General features: G+C 36.4%; 1 protein-coding gene across 2 annotated transcripts in view; it reads right to left on the reverse strand.

Annotated features, from left to right (window-relative positions):
* The window catches only part of ptpn4a (protein tyrosine phosphatase non-receptor type 4a), a 72,841-nt gene that overhangs the window by 8,283 nt on the left and 39,741 nt on the right, over positions 1-24,817 (reverse strand). For both annotated transcript variants that reach the window (XM_052148949.1, XM_052148948.1), the window contains 18 exons: positions 24,503-24,610; positions 21,742-21,784; positions 21,538-21,616; positions 19,241-19,285; positions 18,269-18,321; positions 16,464-16,584; positions 15,138-15,225; positions 14,604-14,692; positions 13,002-13,065; positions 10,424-10,596; positions 9,693-9,761; positions 7,572-7,706; positions 6,741-6,902; positions 4,047-4,200; positions 3,291-3,374; positions 3,102-3,158; positions 2,460-2,616; positions 1,325-1,491 (listed from right to left, as the gene is read on the reverse strand). In XM_052148949.1, the coding sequence (XP_052004909.1) occupies positions 1,325-1,491; positions 2,460-2,616; positions 3,102-3,158; positions 3,291-3,374; positions 4,047-4,200; positions 6,741-6,902; positions 7,572-7,706; positions 9,693-9,761; positions 10,424-10,596; positions 13,002-13,065; positions 14,604-14,692; positions 15,138-15,225; positions 16,464-16,584; positions 18,269-18,321; positions 19,241-19,285; positions 21,538-21,616; positions 21,742-21,784; positions 24,503-24,610 (1,848 nt within the window). The remainder of the gene's footprint in view (positions 1-1,324; positions 1,492-2,459; positions 2,617-3,101; positions 3,159-3,290; positions 3,375-4,046; positions 4,201-6,740; positions 6,903-7,571; positions 7,707-9,692; positions 9,762-10,423; positions 10,597-13,001; positions 13,066-14,603; positions 14,693-15,137; positions 15,226-16,463; positions 16,585-18,268; positions 18,322-19,240; positions 19,286-21,537; positions 21,617-21,741; positions 21,785-24,502; positions 24,611-24,817) is intronic.

Consider the following 24,817-nt stretch of genomic DNA (forward strand, 5'->3'; position numbering starts at 1 on the left):
CACACAGCTCTCAGACTTGTGTAGGATTGCACAATCAACCAAAAAATTGTCGAGATTTCAATTACAGCTGTCGCAATTATATAATCGTAAAAAGTGTCAATTACTGCATTCCATATAGGTGTACTCCCACTGCGCAGAAATATTCTATTTACAACATATGTTTTGGGGCCGTAGGGTCCATAAATGCAGAGCCAAATCTGATGTGTTTAAAATGGTCTAAAGGCATATCAGTAATGCTCACTATCTAAATAATATTGTGTACAATTTATTAAAATGTGAATAACACCTTTTAATTGTCATGCAATTAAAATATTAAAGCAATTCTGGAACATAGTTCTCAAGTTGTTTTGATGCATAGCCTACATAAAGAATATGGCATTCAACTGCCCCAAACAACAGAAGTATTTTCATGTAAATTCTAGTATTCAAAATTAAAAAAAAAAAAAAAAAAAAAAATCCCAATTACAACATCCAAGGAAATGACCAACAATTATGATTTTCGTCATAATCGTGCAGCCCTTGACTCATGCTCTAACTTCTCCATCACTCTTCCATGGCTCACTATCCATTCAAGCAAAACAAAATGGAAATAATTGTGTCCCAGTTCCCAATATATCAAATCTTTTTATAAATTCTTTGTACATTATATTTCTAATCGTAATGTTATTACAAATTGTTTTGATATGACCACAAAAGACCTGTAGTCTATGTCACAAAGAGGATTAAACATCTATCTAGATAGGTTTAAACTTAGTTTAAGCAAACTACGAATTTGCGGTACCAGTAAAGTGAATAGGCTTTCATCAGGGTTCATTGCCATAGTAACATACGCTAATCAGCTAACCTGCTCCGGGGCAGTTTATGTTTTTTCCATTCAGAGATGTCATGCAGATACTGGACCAATCAGCTGTGCGCAAAGTGAGAGTCACTCCCCCCAAATCAAGATATTACACTTTTAAAATGAAAAGCCTGAATGTTGTGGACCTATATAAAAAGTTACTTTCACATCGATATATAATCTAATTGAATATTTTCACCACATTCAGATTTGTTTTCATGCTCTAGCAGCAGCAGCACCAATGTTTATTCTTACTGCGTCACCAGCACATATGCAAGCAGACATAATATCTAACAGGAAGGTATTAGGGCATCCTGATGAAAGAAAAGAAGTAATAGGATGTTCTTGCTGATATGACCACATCCTGAATAACAATTGATTGCTGTAAATTTCACAGCATGTGCAAATGAGAAGTTTACATAAAATATAGCAGATAAACTTAAACTATACATATATGTATTTTAAGAACTCTTTATAATAACTCACATCAAACTGAGCAAGTACTGCACCACTGTTAAGACCCTCTTTTAGCTGCAGCATGGAGTCCCTCCAGGCATCCTGGTCCAGATGGGAGGGGTCTGTGGGAGATTTCTCTGGGATGTACTGAAAATCCGGCTCGGTCTCCAGTTTCTCCTCAACTACATCATAGATAGCTACATAAAGATAGACAGTTAATGTTAGTCCAAATAAGCACACAAGGTGTTTGCATGCATAGAATTTGAGAATGACAGGCATTCCAATTCAACAGTTTTCTGCAGAAAAAACTGAGCAGACCTAGCAATAACTCAGAAGACAATAAAATAATTTTGTGTGATTATGTAAGTCTAGGCCTTAGGCTTGAGATTAATTTCATTGGGGAACAATATTTTTCACGAACAAAAGCAAAAAAAGAAGTGAATTGATCAAATCAATTGTCCTTAGTCCTACTGAGAAGTTCTTGTGAATTTGAAAATCATAATTATGAGAATACTGAGAAAAGTTGTATTACAAATGATTATGGTCTATACCAAATTGCTTTCATCATGACTCTTTAAAGAAGTATTCAGTACAAGTTAAGCTCAATCAACAGCATTTGTGGCATAATTTTGATTACCACAAAAATGTATTTCAACTCCTCCCTCCTTTTATAAAAAAAAAAAAAAAAAAGCAGAAATCGTGGTAGGCACTTACAATGGAAGTGAATGGGGGTTATTTTTATTTATTTATTTACAGCCATTTTAGGGTTTGTTGACATTACATTGTCATGCCAAAAAGTTGTAAAATGATCTAGAACTTTACACTTAAAAGGTTGGTCAGTGATTTTATCACACTAAAATCATGGTAACACATACTGTACATTGTTTATGTCTTGTGGCTATACTTTTGAAACAGTGAGTATTTTAACGTTTACAGACTGGCCCATTCAATTCCATTGTAAGGGCCTCACTGGAACCCACCTTTGTGCTTTTTAAGAAAAGGAGGGCCAAGTGTAAATACATTTTTGTGTTATTCAATATTATGCCACAGTAATTTGCGCTTAACTTGTACTGAACCTGAAATATTCCGTAAATGTCACTGTGGTGATATTCATGCGTGCTCAACAATCATTCCGACATAAAATGTAGTCAAAGCCAGAGCTCACCATTGGGGCGCACCAACAGGATGAGCTCCCCCGAGTGACTCTCACAGCTGGCCTTGATGAACATGACTACCTGATCATGCGTGTGCTCTGAAATATCTCGACCGTTAATCAGCACAACCTGATCACCTTCGTTCAGACGAGGCACACATAAATCAGCCTAGAGAGAAGACACAGACAGAAAATTATGAATAAAAAACTAAACAAAAGGAGTACAATGATATAATGCAAAATTTGGAACATTTCTGCATTTCATTCAACTCAATGGAATTCAACGGAATTTTCAACTTCCTACTTTTGAAGTATAAAAGAATGGCATGTCAGCCTTACATCCTTGAAACTCAGACGGACATTAATTATGTTTCTTTATACGCCATCTTCCAGAAATGGGACAACAGAGTTCTTTATGATTGGAAGCTAGATATCAAGTAAGAATATTCCACATCAGATTTTGTATAGAAAGCAACATAAATCCTTCAACACACAAGCATGTATAAAACAGTGAAAAGTCCTCACTCAACAGTTCACTGCTAATCCTATAGGGGTCACTATTCAATGAGCCTATTCTATTTTTGTTAATCCCAGCAGCTCTATAAAAGGTTTTTAATGCAGTATATACAACAATGAACAGCCCCTTTAACATACCGATGTTCCAGGTGCTACCCGAGACACGATAATGGGCATCTTCTGATCAGAGCCACCCTGAACATGAGGAGAAGAGAGAGAGAGAGAGAGAGAGAGAGAGAGAGAGAGAGAGAGAGGTGGAGGGTGATTACAAGGCAGTGGAATAATCATCAATCAGTCACAGAAAATTACAGATGCTGAATATCTTACCTTCACATTAAACCCAAATCTTCCGTTCTCATCTGGTTTAATCTTGATCAGAACAACATTGTCATGAGGAATGACTCCATTGGGCTAAACATGCAACACAAATTCACAATAATGTCAACATTTGCATATAACGTTAAATTCTTAAAAGATTTAAGAGACACCATATCATACGTTTAGCTACTTTGCCTTGGTTGTCCATTAAGTATAAAATTGGTTTTAAGTTTCTCTTACTGTTTTTTAATGCACTGAATGCACCTTCATACGTTTTCGGACTTTCAAAACATGTTCTACATTTTTTTATTTTTCTGTAGACTTATCTTTTAAGTTAACTTTTGATAAATATTCTTTAAGTATCTTTAGTCATTGTATTATTTTGTTATTATTTTCCTTTATTTTTAATTATTAATCATTTTAATTATTTAAATATTAAGTTTTTGTTGTCATTTTTATCCAGTACATACTTTTTTCTAAATGTTTTTAGCTGCATTTTATGTATGAAAGGTGCTGTAAAAATGATATGTATTATTGTTTCACAATCCAATCCAATACAATACAGTGTCTCTTAATTGAATGGTGTGCACAAACCACAAAGTGTTTTATTACTTTATGAGAAGGAAACCACATCAGTGGCATACCATACAAGGGAGGGATGGCAAGACTATTAACGAAATTACCATCCAACTTTAGAAAGAGCCCAAACAAAGCACCACATGGACATAGGAACTAGGTTGAGTGAGTCAGTAGATTTCGTCTTACCATGGCCTTGTCTGTTGCTATGGGGACATTGTACATTTCGTTGATGTGGTTGTCTAAGTCCTGTTGGGAGTGGGATAGTATAAGTTGGCTCAGGTTCTTCCGGGACTGTTTGGGTGGCAGGGCAGGGGGCAGGCCTTCAATGCCTTCTGGAGACCTTATGAATTTAGGGAGAAATTAAAATAAAGCTTGGAGAGTGAGATGAGATTCCTAAAAAAAAATGGTTTACCCAAAAATGAAAACTCATAATTTCAACAACTTCAACATATACTACTGTCATGTTTGACTATGTGTATACGTAAATTAGGTTTAAGAGCTAAGATTTGGTAGGACTTAGAATATAGCGCACAAGTTGTGGGACTATTTTACTTTTGCAGTGCTTTTTGGAGTCCCTGCTTTCATGTATTGACAATAGCAAAGTACACAATCTTAAAAACAGCTCTGTTTGTGTTTCATGGAAGTAAGTCAGCCATTGCAGGCATAAAAAAATTTTCAACACACGAACGATGCATCATCAAAACCTCAGCAGTAGTATTCTTGGAATCCAGCTATTAGAGACATTATATTATATCAGCACATTTCAGTTTAATACGTTTCATTCAGTTGAACTAAACACATTATACTGTCACAAATCAGTGAACCACTGAATTATGCAACACATTGTGTTTTAGCTTTCACCCTTGGGTGCCCGCTTCAAAAAGAACAAAGCACCATGGGGTTCATGAGTATTTGAGTGTATTTCGCATATGGGGCATATAAGTGTGTGCATCACCATGTGTGCATCAACTCACACTGACCCCATTTGGCTTTTGTTGCCGTTTCTAGCTGTTTGTATTCTCAAACCGGCAGGGTAAAGGAAAGTGACCGCTCTGACCCAAACTTAACAAATTACACTTCTGTAGAGCAGCTCAGATGGCCAAAGGTCACATACATCAAGTGTTTTTAGCTACACCGCTACAGAGCTGGGACTATCATCGATATAGCATCAAAGAGTGAAGTCATTAACATATGTTGAAATACAGCAAAAATAGAAGTGACCCAAGGGACAAAAAATTAAATAAAATAAAATACATAAAGAGATGGCTCTCGAGTGTTTTCAAGCAGCCATGGGTTTTAGAAGGCAGACAACAATGAGGATGCATTCAGTCATGTCACTGGACTCCAACTTGAAGCACTTTTTTAAAACCGTTGCCAAATTGTGTTCTTGATGGTGCGAATGGCATCCAGGTTAGCATAACACTAGTATTTCAGCTATATTTGAAGGCCAATTTGCATATAATGCAGGTTACTGTAGCATTTGTGTGAACATTATTAGAGTAGCCAATGGAATGTTCTCAACATTATCAGTGTTGATACAATGTAATGTGCAAGTGCAATACAGATAAGGACAATGTGTTAGATTTGTGTCTGCGAGAACATCACAGCCCATAATTGAACTGCGTTTTTTAGTCCAGAGCCACATGGTTTCACACCTGCTGTATTTCCTACAGAGGTGTTTTATAAATCATGTGTTGAGCACCTTGTCGACTTCAGGCTGATGGTGCTGACTATGCTAACTGTAGTCAACTTGTCCAGTAGTATGTGATACCCCTAGTGATTATTGCACCACTATTCAGTGGTGGGACTACAGTGCCAGTGCAAAAGAAATAATATTTTACCCAAGCATAAAGGGTTTGTCATTTTTAACACAGAACCATCAAAAAGCAATGTGCCCACTGCTCTGACAGCGGTAAACACATTTTACAGCAGCACAGTGTGTGTTTAGTTTCCATTTGGGGCCATTTAAGGGTGCAGACAGAGGGTGGTGGCTGTGATTAGAAGGCACAGACAAAACAAAAAGCTAATAAAAGACAGTTTGCTGCAGTTCAACCACATTTTACATCTGAGGAGCAAAATCGAGATTTTTTTCACACTAGATTATCTGCCTGCTTCAAATAGTGTTTTATAATAACTGAAATGATTTGATGTTTTAATAAGTAAGTTACAGTGGCTCTGAGGTTAAAACAAAGTCTTGAAATGCGTTATAAAGCACACTAATAAACTTATGACTAAATCAAATGTCTGGTAAAAGGGTTCAGTAGTATACTCCATTAAGACACTTGCCATGCACAAAAAAATCTCATATGGATAGAGGTTACAAGCTTTTATGGATTTTGGGAACTCAAGGTTTACTGAAATTACTTCAAATGATTATGTCAACATTTCACAGACTTCTGACTTTAACATCTGATATGCTGTACCCTTAAAGGTAGAATCCATAACTTGTCTTCACCTTGACAAAAACAACACAATATAAAAACTCATTCATTATACAAAATACAAAACTCAAGCGTTATTCAATGCTTTACAGCGCGCCAGTTTGTACACATTGAAATGTGTAAATATATTAATCATAGTTGCATGTCATTTCTAATAATCTGAATGTGTATTAATTAATTACCTATGAAGAATGTTATACTATAATGGAGCTACATTTTTATCATTTCACGTAGAAAAAAAGTTGCTTGCCTTTGCAAAACTCCCTGCCACAATGCTAGAGTGTTCTGAGTGGATTTAGCACATTGCTATATTGTTCTAGGTGGTTGCTTAGCCTTGGTCTTTATGAAATTGTGGACTCTAGATATAGCTCAGTGTGCTCCTTCAATGTAAGGGTGTGGAAAATTATTACTTGGGGTTTAGATTTTGCTTCGTACTCACGGTGTAGACTCCAGGCTGATGCTGTTGGCCTGCGTGGAGGAAGCTGATTTGTGATTGGAGAAAACAGGCAGACTGGGTGAGGCATGGATGACATGATCCACCAAGTGACACATGGAAGAGGGCCGCAGCCGAGGACCCTCTTGTACAAACAAGGAGTTCCTACTGTTGATAGAACATTTATAGGTGCTGTAATCATTTTCACCTATATGTTTTATATGTAAAAGTTCAATGCATAATCACATGATGTAGCACATGAATGTGGGTGTTGATCATTCATTATAATGCATTGACAGAAAGTGACAGCTTTCCTACAGCTCTTTGCAGCTGTCTGACTTCATCAAATTCAGTTAAAACCCACATATCTTGGTAACCTTCCTCTGACTCCCTGCATGGGTGAATCTCACAAAACATTGTCTCACAGAACTTGTCTGAGTCATATTTTACCTCACAATCAAAATGAAATAAGATCATAAAATAAGGTATTTTTAAGACCAATAGTACTTTTGTATTGTGACATTAATTTCATGACAGTGGTGCACCCAAAACCACATACTTGCAACCATAACGCAAATTAAATATTTATTTAAATATTGGGGAAAAGTGAGCTAACTGTCAATAAATGTCACAATGCAAATAATTGCAATTGTCATACAAACAGGCTTCAATTTCTTTATGCAAAGAATCATTTACATTTTGGGGGGAAATTTGATCTGGACAAGTTTTTTGTGAGATTAGCCTGCTTTACAAATATGTCACTTTCCCATAACCCTTAAGCACCCTGCCGAGTTGTTCATTAGATGGAAAGTTCCATTGAAACAGAGAGGCACTCACTGGTTGGGTGTCCCAGGAGGTGAGCGGGTGGGCAGGCTACGGGTCTCTAGCCTTTCTTCAGACATTGAGTTCATGCTCATTGCTTCCCAGTCCGTCACACCCATCAACTTCCTGCCCAGGGGCTTGCTTGGAGATCTAGGAAATGAAACGCAGTCTGTTAATATCTACAATGCCACAAGACAGCCAAAGAAAAAGTTCACATATAAATGTTATCTCTCTGATGTAAGACACTCAAAGAAGCCAGGTTAATAACAAATATATTATTCCAGTGAGCATATGCAATGGATACTAAAATATTGTTTAATTAAACAAATGTTTTCCTGGTCTGAGCCTCTAACTAGTATTCAACTGCATCTCGCCAAAAGTCCCTTTGAATTGGTTAAATTGAAAATTGGTTAAAAGAACTGCACAACCAGTAGTGAAAGTAAATTTTTATTGGTCCCTGCCTTGGCCACTATCACAATTTATGGTGGTTTCAACTCTTTTGGCCTCAAGTAAAAACAATATATTTCTTGGAATTAAAATCAAATTAAATACAGTAACAAACATCTGATTCCATTATGCATAAAGTTCTTGAAATTACATTTATGCCTCTTAACAAACATACTGGTAGTTTTGAGTTTTGCAATGCAAGCAAAATATAAGCACTTCTCATTCTAACAGGGATACTCAATTTGTCATCAGGCTTTGGAGAAGCCTCAGTAATGGCCAAAATGCCAATAGACTGATCGGAAATGATTGGTGTATCAAAACACCAACTGTTAAAATCTTTGTGAAAGTGTTGTACATACACTAGTTACACCATCACTTGGTTGAGACAGCACTAATTCAGTGTTCTATAAGAAATGCCTTATTGTTGAAGTAATAGTTCACCAACCAAATTATCAATCTCAAACTTGTATAATTTACTTTCTTTTGCTGAACAAAAACAAGGATATTTAGATGAAAGTATGAGGTGCTAATGAAAAAATAATTAGAAAATAAAATTTCATCCACATCTCCCTACCCGCTGTCATTATTTTCAGCTGTTTTTCTATATATTTTTTCCTTTGCAAATTAGCGTAAATAAGTGGAAAAATGGGCACAAGCTGTTCTTTCATATTTGTCGAAAAAGGAGAGCGAGGTATTGGGTAACAGGAGACAAAAAATAATTTGAAAATGAAATAAAACCACCCACATCTCCCTACTCATGGTTTTTAATTATTTTCATCCGTTTTCTTTTTCCAAGTGTTTCTTCGCATATGGTGCCAATAAGTGCAAAAATGGGTGTGTTTGTTGACATGTTATCAAGAATAAACTGAGCATGTTTGTGAATGAATTTCCTTATCTTAATTTTAAGATGCATTTGGGGCCATCCGTTTAAAATTGGCAACGCCAAACTCTGCGTTTTTTGCCTGTAACGTGTAGATTTAAAGGGAAATAAGAGTAGGATCAGCAATTTAAAAAAATAAAATGTAGGAGCATACATAATAGGGACATAGATATGAGCAGCATGCACACTAGAAGCTCAGTTACAGGTACTGCACTAATATAACTCTGAATTCTGCTCTAAATATCATGTTTGCGAATAATTAAGAGAAACTGTGCACCGTTTACACAGATGTAATGATTGATGTACGTCCTCATGAAATCAGAAGACTTTCTCCTTGAAATCTGAACACAAGTGTTCAAAAGGGACGACTATGTGTAACAGTGATGTGTCTCGCTTGTACACTTGTGATCGGATCATCCAAAACGCAACTTAATACCAGTGTACACATGGCCTCGTTCGGGGACAAATAATCGTGTGGTTGACAAACTGTAATCCTGTATTGTGCGCACCAGCACAACCAAAAACAAGACTGAGTCCCAGAGGGCTGATAGCAAGTCATGTAGTGTACGCTTGGCTTATAGTTCAGCAGCTAAACCAAATCATCCCTCACCAGCATTGGCAGTTCATAGCAGTAGTTTACTTGATAAAAAAATAAATAAAAAAACATACAAGAATAACTGTCTTTTTTCATACTTAATTAATATGCTAATCATCATTAATTGATGAACCATATCAAAACCAGATTTGTGGTTCCAAGTTAAAATAACAAACAAAAAATACAAAAATGCAAAGCAACAATCACACATTACCTAGCAAATATTCTGGTCTTGATTCCCTTCTCCTTGCCATACTGAACAGATTGTGCTTCCGTCCTCCCACTGTGAAGAGATATACAATGTTTGTCATGATTTCAACAGTATTTCACAACATTTAATATGAAATTCTTCCTGAGATCTACAAAACAACTAATACTCTGTGAATAAATGCAACATTTCATATTATGCACTTTCAGCTAGGCCAATATTTGAGCAATCAAAAATAAAAAGCTTATGCTGCTCAAACTACTTGAACAGCAACTGCAGAGTTCAAATGTGTTTTATTATAAAATGCAGTGGGAACCAATAAATACTGATAAAGATAGAAAGCAAAATCAATTATTAATCACCTCCTCTTCCTAGTTTCTCGATATCAAATACTGGCTAAAAGAGCATCATCAATCTTTCAGGAGTTTTTTAGCATCTGTAGCCTCCTTCAGTACTCAAGTTACTGCTGCACCTCAGTATTACAAAAGTAATATGAAGAAGAAAATAAGACTACTCAAACTCATAAACCTATACAAATCTGCTTCAAAACAGTACTGATACATATGCGCATGCCTCACAAAACAAAATCTTTGGGATTTGTAAATACTACTAGTACATCCGTCAGAAACTTTTTATAGCTAAGCTACACTTCCTCAAATTGTATGCCCAATATTTTACACTGTTTCAAAAAAATTCAAGGAGGAGGAGGATGCTGGAATATTGGAGAAACCATTTACCAGTAACGAAACTTGGAGCCCAAACTGAAGTAGTGTGTGAAGAAGTTCTTCTGTGGGGGAACAGGGTGATCCAGTCGAAAAAATGTATGGTGTTCCACACATGCCTTCCAGAGATTCTTGCAGGCCCTGTAGTTTACCATGTTGAAACCCAGCATTGTATCTCTTGTCTCATTCTGTAGGCAACAGATGAAGCCAATGAGTGGTAAACGGAGTAAAAGGAAAGGCGAAGGAACATGTGTAAACTGTCCAGAGACTGTTACATCTGGCTTACTGCATGCTTAACCCAGAATAATGGAGTTGTGGAAAGCATTTACAATTACATTTACATTTGTTTATGGTTTCCGTTGCTGAGCTGAAGACTAATAAATGAAGGTGAGTGAAAGAAGCCTAGTTCCAAAGGTTTGTGACTTGGAAGAATTATGAACCAACTTGCACTGCCTTTTTTTTAGGGTAAGAGAGGTGGAGAGGATCTGCTCTATTAGAATATAATCAGAACTAAAGGATGTTGCAACCCCTACAATCATGGCATATTCCAAATATAGCAGTGGATTTATTGCCTTTATGAAATGGCTAGTACATATTAAAAATTACTTTAATTTGATAAAATCATTAGGTGCCACCCTTCCGATAGAAGATATAGTCAATTCAATGTAAACTAACGTTAATAGTTGGTTTCTACAGCCTCTTTTCCACCATTGGGCCAAATGGTATTTGTTGAGCAACCATGATGTTCCACAGTGATTTGGGCTCGTCAACAGTTACGGTTTCTTTTTTCTCTGTGGTGTGGGGAAATTAGCATTAGAATGGATTGACAGGGCAAGTGGCCAATCGTAAGTCGCTACGTCAATACAGGCGTTGCACCAGCACTGTTCTCTGTCCCGAGAACGGTTAGCTAATCATGCTGAGAAATCCGGGCTGGGAACAGTTTGTAATCATAATGTACTGAACCGTGTTCCATTGGAAATGCTACTGGAACTGTTACTCACCATGCTCTGAACAGTTTGGCATGATGGTGGAAAAGTAGCTTATGCTGTGCAGTAATAAAAACACAGTATCCAGATTAGCAGGTGTTTCAAGTCATAGCTTAAATATAATATACTATAGTTTAACTTAGTTATAATATTTTATATTTTAGCACAGCTGGAATGCTTTATTGACCAAAAACAGCATCAATCAGAACAATCCATTTAATAAAAAAAAATATGTAAAATATGCCTTCAAAGTATCAGGAGTCCCAGAGCTTCGTTACAACCAACTTTACGTTAATCTTCAGCCCTGAATGTGACATTTATTATGCACTCTTTATCAATGCTTTCTGCACCTGGCTTGTTTTGCCAAATGGGTTTCCATTTGAAACCTGCCCAAAGTACACAGAATGCTCTGCTCTAGAGACCTATTAGGACTGACACTCTTATCAGAAAGACTCCATTGGCCACCAGAGACTCCAGACAGAGGTAAATACACTTTCTCTGCACTGTTTTTGGTTGTGCAAATTGCAGACGCTGCGGCCCAGGTCCAGGGAAATCGGACCCACTCAGTCAAGCTGTGCCATCTGGGCATCAATTATGGATCATGACATCATTGAGTCCTGCTTTTAGTACAAATGCCTCTGAAAGGCCCCTGTGCATTAGTCACACTGTTGGGGTGTTTTAAGGTCTCCAGGAGAGGGTTTGACACTGTGGAGACCCAGTTCAGGCACACAGGCTACTTATGATTCTCAGCATTTGGCACAATTCCTACATCAGGTAGTGTCTTGCTCCCCTTCATGCAAAGTGCATCACCTACTCTCCACAATTATTAAGCTGTAAAGAGTCTCCCTCATTGCACCACCACTGACAGCAGGGAAGTAATTATGGAAGAATTTAAAATAAACAAAGATCAGTGGTGCTGTTGGAGCCAATATGAGTTTGCTTTATTAATATTACTTGATAAAGAATTACTGCTCCCTGCAGTTTGTAAATGAGTGACAATGTCTGTTGGGGATGTCTTCAGATTTTACAAATTCAAACCAGTTAACAGTGAGAAGAAACAGCATGGGATAAACAATCATTCTACAATGAGGTCTGAGTAGATGTACATAAATTTGTTACCACACAGAATTACAAAATTATTTCAGTCAACATGAAATTCAAATCTGTTTTGATAGGAAATACTTCAAAATAGGACAGAAAACTGCACTTGTCAAACAATTTCATTGTTTTTTTTAGCAAATGGCCCTGGTCTTACTGTAAACGATTCCTCATTACACATTATTCTAAAGAACAAAAGTTGGTTTTCATAATTGTTCATCAAAATGCGAAAAAACATACTCCATTGTTTGAAACAGGTTTTCTACAGATGGCTGCGTGAGTGTGGAGAAAATAATATTAATTATAATATCCTATATATAATAGCCTATAATATCTGAATCATAGCCTAATTTTCATGATCCAATCCAAACCTGATAAAATCAAGTCCTGCACTACATTACTGAATATAATGTTTCTCTTGGAAATACATCACATCACGGAAGTAAATTGTCTTGCGGATGTTGTTTCCTTGCATTGAATCGTGATTGTTAAAAAAAAAATTCACTCACCGCCTCTTTTCTCAGCTGGATGAAAAACTGTTTGCATTTAAAAGATATTTTCACAATCTTCAACCTATACAGAAAGAAAAAAATGAATAAAATGCAATGTGGTTAACAAACACATTTTCAAGGGCAGCAACAAATGCATATTCTGAGTGGTTAAAATTTCTCAGTTAGTCTGTAAGCTTCCTTCCTATTAAAACATGACTCACAGTTAAGCTAAATATATTCCACAATACACATACTTATGCCTGAACAAACTCATGCTGAGCAGTATCACCTACTTATGACACATTTGGTCACACAACCTTAAGTACAACACACAGTCAATGACTCAATGTAGTTGAACTGAAGTTCACTTGTATTTAGAGAACATTCACCATTAACATCCATCTATCTTTGCAACTATGAGCAGCAATTGTCAACACTTAATTTTTTACCATGACTACAGTAGTTTTGGACCACAAGGGTGAGTGATAGAATAATCGATAAGTGCAACTGTTTGCCCTGAGAGGTTAGTGGATATCTTTGTGGACAAACAGCCCTGTTCTCTTCTGGGCTAAATATAATCTGCAAAGAAAGCATCTGTGCATTTAATTCAAATAGGAGATGCTTGGACTACAGCTAGAGAAGCAGCTGGCTTGTGTGTCAGAAAAATAGCCTGGTGGTGGGGGGTGCGAGGGATTAATGGTTTGTCTGATGAGGATTTGGGTGTCGCTGTTCCACTTCTCACAAAAAAAAAAAAAAAAAAAAAAATCATGAAATCTGTTAAAAACAGACAATGCAACAAAACAGTGCATATATGATATTTTAAAATGTCAGATTTTCTCCATCCTTGTCAAAATGTTAAAAGATCTTGAAGTTGACAGGTGTTAAATTATGCATTTTTTTAATAATACACTTATTAATATTAATAATAATAATAAAAACAATTAATCTGCTATGTAATATGGTTTGTAGCAAGTTAGCATGTCAATACATTGTAGAATTTAACTTATTAAATTGGCTAACAGGGTGTGAGCTGTTCATGGTGCAGAGCTTCATGGTTGGCATTTAATATTTTTACACTTTGCCCTAACCAGGTGTAACGTGCCATAAAAACGATCAGTTCTACCTAAATCTGACTTTCTGTCCTAACCAGTTTCAACCAAAACAACAGACAGGACATTTAGTTGGTCATTGACTTCTATTTCTGCAGCATTTCTATTTCTGCAGCATTGTGGACAGTTTAATCTCATTGGTCCAAAATCCTGCTCCATATAACTGTATATTTAAACATCAAACATGATATCGGCTGTTATTGTGCCAAGTTGTGCAGAATTTTAGCTTTCAGTGAGGACTGATAAATTACTTGTCACAATCTGCCGCCTGGTTGGGACACTGTTTTAATGTGCATAACATATCAACCTAAAAAAATCACAGCACAGGGTTAGGGTTCATTCAAGAATGCCTTGAGGCTAACATCAACATGTTTAACATTCAGTGAAAACATTTGAAATACACTCACACCCTCACAAACTAAACAAATGGCACGTTTGTGTCCTCAGCAACAGCTGTTACCCATTATGACTTGAATGAATTTGATTGACACAAATAAAAAGGTTCACTTACCATGGAAAGATGTTGATTCGTACCCTGTTCTTATAGATGGCTATGCCAGCTGACATCACCCCGACGAAAATCTCTGTGTTACTTTGATCCTGAAAGTGGATATAGATGGAGAGAAAGAGTAAAATATTTAATGAGGATTGTTTAATATTTTCTAAACCGTGCTCTACAATGTTGTTTAAAGGATATAGCAATAATAACAAGTGTTTTACTATCAGATTGTGTTTTATATATATATATATAGATAGATAGAGAAAGAGAGAGAGAGAGAGAGAGAGAGAGAGCGCAAGAGAGAGAGAGAAATTAGCGCTAACTGATTGGTTAGTGTCACTTTCTCTTCAAATGCCATCCTAGGTTTCTGAAATTAGCTCATGTTGAGTTTGACACCTGTGGCCTAAATACATACAGTAGAACTGTGGCAAGTTCTCCATGATGCTTATAATCACCTATCTGCCAACAAATTTGGAAAACTGCAGTTAGAACCGTTCAGTCCGATGGTGGAAAAGTGGCTTATGAAACTAACCAACTAACACTTACCCTTGCATAGTGCAGTTCAACTCCATAGAGCTCCAACGTTCGTGCCGTGTTCAGGTAATTGAATTCAGACTGTGCTGGAGTAAGTCCACTGTGCCCGTTCAAAAAAGTAAAAACAAAGGGAGAATAAAATGACATGGATCAGATCACAAGACAGTTTAGTACCTGCATTACATGGCCAAAAGTATCTGAACACTCAAACACTGCACGTGTTCACCAGTGTACTCCAATGTGCTTGTTAAACATTTCATCTTAAAATCATTGGCATAAATAGGTAGCTTGTCCTCCCTTTTCTGCTACAACAGCTTCCACTCTTCTCGAAAGGCTTTCCACTATGTTAGAACATGGCTGCATGGAAATGCACTCATTTAGACACAAGAGTTTTAGAGAGGTCAGGCACTGATGTTGGGTGATTGGGCTCACAGTTGGTGTTCCAAATCATCCCATTGGTGTTCAAGGGTGTTTAAGGCTGGACTTTGTGCAGACCAGTCAAGTTCTTCCACACCAGTGCTTTGCAAATCTTATTCTACTTAAAATATTTGTCTGTGGACTTTGCATGGCTTTAGATGATCGTATGAGCTGGTGTAGCTGAAATAGTAAAACCTGTTCATTAGAAGAGTGTGTCCACATACTTTTGGCCATATAGCATAGGTGTACTGAAAACAACTCCTACATAAACTAAACTGGCAAGTCTTAGAGAATCCTGTGATTTGTCAGTGTAGCCAAGACCTGGAGGACAAAGAGCTTCCTGTTCTCATCACAGCACTTGAGTGGGTATACAGAGCAATGAGTGATGAGGAAGTACATATAGAAATGTTAACATAGGTGAATTTTCTTGAATTTCAACCCATCTGTGAAATCAAAACTCCTTCATTAAGGCTAATTCTAACAGCAAAGTAATGTGCTGATAGGAATATGGAAGGAATAATATTCAGTAAGATGGTAATTATCGTGCAATAAACCCTGACAGGGTAATCAGGACAATGATAAAAAGTGAAAGGGTTTTGTACAATCCAACAGTTTTATTTAGCGATAATGACTGGCTTACTGAACATTATCCAACTTATTACATAGGTACTTGCCAAAGAAATACTGTCAATTAATGGACGTGAAATATTGATTTGAGTTCAAATTATTTTATTATGTGCGAATAAAGATATCATGGCACTAAAGACTAAGTAAATTGGTTGTTACCGACAACAGTCAAAATTACAGTTAAACCAAAATATTGGACCAAAGAAAGCTCTGTATTTCAAAGAGCAGTGTAATGATTGATTCCAATAGTTCTGAACGGAGTACTGTTGGTGCATTTAAAGCTGTGACTCCCACCTGTGTTGCTGGTGATGTTTGGTGACGTCTTTTTCAAAGCTCTGGGGCTGGTTTGGGATGAAGCAGAACTCAGACAGGTACCCTGGCGAATTCTCAGACTCGCTGTAATCGCCCAGCTCAGCTAAATCATACAATACACCCACAGTATTACTGATGATTCATGGCAGTACAACATGCAAAGTACATCACCGAATATTGTATCTGAAGAGGCAGGATCAGCTAGCAAGCTAAACACACATTGATGTTGAAATCTCTTAATCCATCACACACCATGTGGCATCGAAGCATAAAAATCAAATGCTTAACGAACGTGTAACAGTGGGCGTATAATAGCCATGAGGCACAATTTTTTTTGTCCATTAAATCAAAATTTTAAACATATGAATTCAACATGCATACAAAGATTACATCCTCATGGACAACGTTATTTGTCATTGACCCAGCCAAAATGTTCAAACACATATATGATATTGTAATCTATGAAAGCATTGACTGAACTGCATCTTCATAACAATCATCCTCATTAATTTAACATGAAATTGTAAGACACACTTACAGAAAACTATTCAAGGGTTTGGCGTTATATAACACCTGATATAATATAATTGTGTAAAACAAATAAGGGCTTAGCAATTATTTCAAATCTGCAAACACAAACAGTTTCACTGACAGCGACATGAAATTATCCGTTTAGCATACATTTTGTTCCAATGACAACTTGTCAGCAAACCTTCCAACAAACATAAAATGAGTTGCAATAGATAGCGCTGTCCCAGGCTACCATGCTCAACAGAATCCCCTTTGACCTACATAGCACCCAAACTGCATGTTAAAAGCCCCGGAAAGACCGGGGCAAATGTGCTCACTACGCCCATCTGTCAAGAGTCATTACTACTGAGGTCAATCTGGCGAGCGGAACCCCAAGGGCCCAGGATATGCCACCGTCAGCAAACTCACATGCCTCTGTTCAGCATGTCAATTTTCCATCTCGAACGGGCACTGTTAGGTTAACCAGGATGTGCTAGTCTGTGTTAGTGCTTGCTGCACTTCAGAGATTTCTTGAGCGCATGTTCTCCTGTTTTACAAGCTAGTGCTTGTTAAGAGTTGAGGTTGTGCATGGATGGAATGTGCATTGCTGAGTTTGCACTCTTGTATATCGGTGGTTAGCACACATGTTTGCTGGAGAGCTCAGTACTGGAGTTTAGTTTAATCCTCATTCTTGAGATTGATTTTACTTTCATGATGTTTCGATATGAAATAATAATAATAATATTTTCAAAAATTAACCTCTTGTTTTTGTAGATTTATAATTGAACGTCATACACTGTTCCAAATGTACTCTTGACATTTTCTCAACCGACTTGAGGTATCACCCTGGGATGCTTTTTAAACTGTATTGAAGGAGTTCCCATCTATGTTGGGCACTTATTGTCTTCTTCTCTTTATTATTTGGTCTAAGTCATCAATTTCAAAAACAAAAATATTTTTATGAAATAAATTAATATGGTGCACAATTATATTTTTGTCTACAAAATTAATTTCAAACATTTAAGCATATGCCTTCAGATCAAAAGATATTTAAGATCATGAGAAACATTTCAGTCAAGTGTTTAAAAACTTTTGACTGGTAGTATATATATATATATATATATATATATATATATATATATATATATATATATATAAATGCTTTTAGCTATATGCTTTTAGTTTTGTGGCATCTTGGTTATAGCATGTAGATAATCACTAAGGAGAAAAATACACTCAGATCCTACTGTCAATCACTTCTAAGGGCTTATACTTACACTGAACAGCGTACGATGCCAGGAGAGCAGCAGTATTGTGCGGACAGGGCAGTCTAGGAAGGACATAAATTAAATTCACATTGTGAATCATTGAGGATCAAGCAAAACACCAAACTGGTCCCAAATTACTGGATTTGAATAACTATCAAAAGATAAAGCCCAAGCAATTTCTAATACATAAACTGCATTTGAGGTATTACATCACACATATTCAAGGGGCCACAGGACATATATCGGCACATAGTATTAGATACAGACATTGTCCTTAACAATGAGCTTTAAAGGAATACTTCCCCCAAAAATGAAAATTCAGAATTTATTTCATCCTCATGACATCCCAGATGTGTATGACTTTCTTTCTTCTGCAGAACACAAATTAAGATTTTTAGAAGAAAATCTTAGCTCTCTACATCCATACAATGCAATTGAATGGTAACCAAAATTTTGAAGCTTCAAAAAGCACACAAAGGCATCATGAAATGAAAACAAATGATTCCAGTGGTTAAATCCATGTCTTCAGGAGCGATATGATAAGTGTGGTGAGAAATAGATACAGTTTATGTCCTTTTTTCCTATAAACCAGCACTGACCAGAAGGTGTCGATATGCATAAAGAACGTGAATCGCAAGTGAAAGTGGAGATTTACAGTAAAAAAGGACTTAAATATTGATAAATTTCTCACCAATACATATAGTTTCTGAAAACATGGATTTAATTACTGGAGTCATATAGATACATTTTATAATGCATTTATATGCTTTTTGGAGCTTCGAAGTTCTGGCCAATATTAACTTGCATTGTATGGACCTACAGAGATAAAATATTCCACTAAAAATATTTGTTTTCAACAAAAGAAAGTTATACACATCTGGGATGACCGGAGTAAATTTTTAAAGTATTCCTTTAAGTACTGTTTTAAAGCTGGACATGGGTAGACATTTATATTAAATAAGGTAATGTCATTCAGCTCACCTTCCACTGAGTATGTCTAGCTTAATCTGCAGAAAATACTGGTACCTACACACAAATGAAAAAGGGCAGATTAAATATTCATGAAAATATCCTCTAGACCCACTGGGTTAAAAATATCTCATTAGTACAGTCATGAAGACTGGTTAAATAAGGAAATGGTTACCATAATGTACTGCAGTGTGGTTTAGATACAGAAGACAATTACATTATATTTTCACTTTTTTTTAATTTAGCAGTCGCTTTTATCTTAAATCAGTAATACAAGTAGATGCAATTAATCAGAGGGAGAGAACAATTCACGTAATGCTACATACTAAATTTCCATATGCATCAGAATACTACAAATGCTTAGAAGAAACATGACCCTTGCCATGACCCTTCATGTATAAGAACAATTAGAAGTGTTATTTCGCATTATTATAGGACTATAAACTTTGGATTTCAAACTGAGACTAAAATTAAAGCAAGTAAAGCAACAAATTGTTATGAGGCATCTTTAGCTTGTGCAGTTTGATTACAATATTTTGATTCAGGCAAAACAGATACCACGTCATCATTACCACTATGAGTCATCATCAACAATTCAGATGAACCACAAAGTTAACACTTTTCAACCTATACACTGCAGGCAAAATTATTAAGAAAAAGTATTCCTCAGGATTCATTTTTTTGTTGAACAAACACAATGCTCTCAGTCAATCCAAAATGTTAATGAACCCCAAACCTGAATGTTTAACAAAGAAAAAGTGTGTGCACTATTATTAGGCAACTAAAATTATTTCTCCCAATTCAATTGTTTATTCTCAATTTTTAGAGTAGTGCAACAAATAAGTAACACAACATAACAATTAAATAACATTTTTGGCCTTTAAAAAATATTCAGTGACCAACATAGCCACCCTTCTTTATAACTGTCATGAGCCTTGCATTCATGGAGTCTGTCAGTTTCTTGATCTGTTCACGGTCAACTTTCACTGAAGCAGCAACCACAGCCTCCCAAATGCTGTTCAAAGAGGTCTTCCCTTACTGTAAATATCACATTTGAGAAGGGCCCACAAGTTCTCAGTTTGCTATAAGTCAGGTGAGGAAGGGGGCCAAGTCATTATTTGGGCATCTTTGAGGCCCTTGCTGGCTAGCCAAACAGTGGAGTACTTGGATGCATGTGATGGAGAATTGTCCTGCATAAAGATCATGGCCTTCTTGAATGCGGAGGACTTCTTCCTGTTCCACTGCTTGAAGAAAGTACTTTCCAGAAACTGGCAGTAGGTTTGAGAGTTGAGTTTCAGTTCATCTTCAACTCGAAAAGGTCAAACTACCTCATCCTTACTGATAGCAGCCCATACCAGTATCCATCCTCCACCTTGCTGGCACCTAACTCGAAGAGGTGCCCTGTGTCCATTAGTGATCCTGCCACAGGCCCATCTATCTGGTCCATCAAGAAACACTCATTTCATCGGTCCATATAACCTTTAAAAAATCTGTCTTAATGTACATCTTTGCCCAATCCTGACGCTTCAACTTGTGAATATATTCATTGGTGGTCATGTTTCAGCCTTCTTGACCTTGGCCATGTCTCTGAGCACTTGACACCTTGTATTTCTGGACAATCCAGGTAGGTTGCAGTTCTGGAATATGGTAGCATTGGAGGATAAGGAAGGATGGGTTCCTGGTAGCTTCATGTTTAATTCTTCTCAAGTCTTTTGCAGTTAATTTGCACCTTTTCTTCTCCATGCATTTTTGCGCCCCAGTTGACTATTCACAACAAAACGTTTGATTGTCTGGGTTTTATTTGTCTAGCTATTTGTTGCATCCGTCTGAAAAGGCATTTTACAATATTTGACTTTTCAGTGTCAGTTAAATCTGCCTAATAATTATGCACACCTTGATACAAGGTGTTAGTCACTTTCACCACACTCTCCCTCATTACACAAATACATACCAGCTGAAAATGATTTAATCCAATAAGCATTCAAGTTTATATGGTTTGGAGTTGGAAAATGTGCATGGAAATAATAAGATCAGAATACTGACTTGCCTGATAATTGGGCATGCAGTGTAAATGGTTTAGTTATAGTTGCTTTGCATATTAAACTGGGATAGTAGAAAGAATTTCAACATCCCTAAAATTGTACACTTCAACAATAAATGTGTTTCTGCACAATACACTTGGATATGTTAAAGCAATTCATCATATGGAGGGTGTGGGGGGGGCATATCAAATTAAACATATCTTTTTCAAAGTCTTCATGAACTTGATACATCACATCTGAGTTTACTGCAAATCTGAAATCACTCACCGGGTGTATTCTTCCTGAAGTTTGTTGGGGTCACTCACAAAAAATTTCACCCGGAAGTTCAGATGATGCGGGGAGCCCCCTACAATTTCATTAACCACAATATGTAAGCACAAAAGGTGTGCAAATAAAAAAAGAGGATAAATAATAATCAATAGCTTGTGTTAAACAACAGTACAGTTTAGAGGCTTGCATAAACTGACTTACTTTTTAATTGCTTCCTTATGGGTTTATTTGAATCCAGCCACCTCTATGAAATATTGATGAGATTGAAAGACAGAAAGAAAGCGAGAAAATTGAGATGGAGAGAGGGGAAGAAAAAAAACCTTACTAACATGGCAACAGTCCAACACAACCTAATGCCACTCAATAATTCAATAGGTTTGTGTTTTCTACTGTGTGGAGGCAGGGATGTACTTATCTGCTTTTACAAGACAAACAGACAAACTGTTTGATAGAGTAAAAAACTTTAACTTTGATCCAGTTTCAACTGAATCAATATAACAAGGCATTTAAAGGGATAGTTCACCCAAACATGAAAATTCTCTCATTATTTACGTACACACATGATATCCATGGTGCGTATGACTTTCTTTCTTCACCAGAAAACATTTGAAGAAAAATAGAACAATTTCAAGTGAATGGTGATCTGATTTTTTTAAGGTAAAAAATTAAAAAGACAGTCAGCATAAACATCATCGATACAACTCTTTTTTTTAAACATGCTTCCGATCAGAAGCGGTACGCGTGTGTGATTTAATCCCATTTGAAATACGGAGAACTGAGGCATGTGCGTCACAGCTAGAAGAGCAGTGCTGTATACAAGTGAGGAGGAGGAACACTGTACAGGAGCTTGTTTTATTTTTGTTGGTTTAGATCTGTATTCATCGGTTTCCTTCCTTATAACGGTGCGTTTGTGTGCTTATCCTGGATGTCACAACCGAGGGAAGAACGCGAGATTACGTCCAGATCACGACAACAGTAATACATCACACGAGAGACCACGTGATCTCCACCCTCTCGTGAAGCTTACTGGAAGCGATGATTTAGAGTTAAAAAGTACTTAAATATTGATTTTTGCACCAAAAGCAAGTTTATTGATGATGTTTATGCTGACTGTCTGTGAATTTTGGAGCTTCAAAAATTGGATAACCATTCACTTGACTTTTAAGGACCTACTGAGCTGACAAACTTTTCTATTTTTCTTCAAATGTGTTCTGGTGAAGAAAGAAAGTCATACACACCTGAGATATCATGAGGGTAAGAAAATAATGAGATAATTTTCATTTTTGGGTGAACTATCTAGATATCAACCAGTGCATGATACGAGTTTACTTGAATTCTGATAACACACAAATGTCGCTGATGTAATTTTAATTTAATTTTATTGCTCATCTGCAAAAAAAGTCTCTAAAATGTGCTCTATCAGATTTCAGGATAACATTCAGCAGTTGTTTTAATGACATTTAAGATTTGAGAAACATGATAATCTCAAAGCAGGGGTGGAAAGTACTGAAAAATCATACTCAAGTAGAAGTACTGGTACATCACCAAAAAGTAGTGTGATTCACATGTGAATAGGGTGATTTACATTCTTCATGCATATTGCCAACTACTGGGCAGAGAGAAGAATTTCTAGCAAAAACGTACTTAAATATTGATCCGTTTCTCACCTACACCTGTCATATCAATTCTGAAGTCTTGGATTAACCCACTGGAGTTTTATGTATCACTTTTATATGCTTTTTGGAACGTCACAATTTGGACCTATAGAGCTGAAATATTCTTCTAAAAATCTTAATTTGTGTTTTGAACAAGTCATACAAATCTGGGATGGCATGAGGGTGAGTAAATGATAAGATCATTTTCATTTTTGTGTGAATTTTTCATTTATGGGGGGCCACATTGTCCTTCTTTTGAGATACAATGTTCCACAAGGATTTAGTTCTTATATCTTTTAAGCCAAGAAATAGTTGTGTTCTCATTCTAACGCATGATGCACAATCTTCTGAAGTTTGTGACTGGTGGAATGCTCTGCTGAAGTGCCAATCATGTTGATAGATAAAAATAAAATCAGGACAGGGAAAATAGTGCAGTAAAAGTAGTTACAGCACTTAAAATATACTCAAATAAAAGTATACAATTTTTAAACTACAATTCTTGGGAAAAAGTAGTTACAGTAACACAAGTATTTGTAATTCAATACTTAACACCCTTGTCTCAAAGGAATATATTCTTCTGACCATTTTCTCCCACTGATGTTGTTCAAAATGTGATTTTCTTACTTCCAATGAAAACAAAAGGGGAAAAAAATGAAAGTGAATACCTATAAAACTGAACCATCCTGTGTCCTACATTCCTAAATTTGAACCTCTTTCAAAAATACTTCCCATCTACAGAGTTAAAGGAATAACTCCCAAAAAATTAAAATTCTCTCATCATTCACTCTTATGTCAACCTAGATGTGTATGAATTTCTTTCATCTGCTGAACTTAAATCAAGATTTTTAGAAGAATATTTCAGCAGTTTTGGTCCATACAAGCTAAAGAAAAATTCACATAAGTCAGAATTAAAGACTCCAGTGGTTAAATCAATATTTGATCTGTTTCTCACCCACACCTACAGTGTCATATCACTTCTGAAGATAAGGATTAAAAAAACTGAAGTCGTATGGATTACTTTTATGATGCTTTTATGTGCTTTTTGGAGCATCAAAATGTTGGCACCCATTCACTTGCATTATCTACAGAGCTGAAATATTCTTCTAAAAACCATAATTTGTGTTCTGCAAAAGCAAGAAAGTCATACAAATATGGGATGACATGAGGGTGAGTAAATGATGAGAGAATTTTAATTTTTGGGTCGACTATCCCTTTAAGCTTCAAATGCTCTGAGAAAACCGCCATGAATTACTCAGGGCACACCAGCTTGGCTCCGGCCCATCTTTGAGTTTGACCTTTCAACTCACCGGGCAATCAGAGGAATCGTCGGCCAGGTGCAACCCAAAATAGTCCCTCTCGGTTAGCTCCAGGTGCTTAAAGACAGCATCCAGGAGGATCTGTCCTTGATCGTGCTTCTACAGAGCATACAAACAAACAAACACACACATAAAGAAAGAGAGGGGAAACATGTAAGTATAAATAAAAAAGTCATTTAGGTGAATCTCATGTCCAGAACATGTCCTGGTCATTTCAACCTGAAGTAAAAAATAAATAATATAAATAGTTTTTTGCATCTCGCATAAAGAAAACAAATGCAATTTGTTTATATTACAATAAGGTAC

Source organism: Xyrauchen texanus, chromosome 18 (assembly GCF_025860055.1).
Source record: "Xyrauchen texanus isolate HMW12.3.18 chromosome 18, RBS_HiC_50CHRs, whole genome shotgun sequence".
In the NCBI taxonomy this organism is placed as follows: Eukaryota; Metazoa; Chordata; class Actinopteri; order Cypriniformes; family Catostomidae; genus Xyrauchen; species Xyrauchen texanus.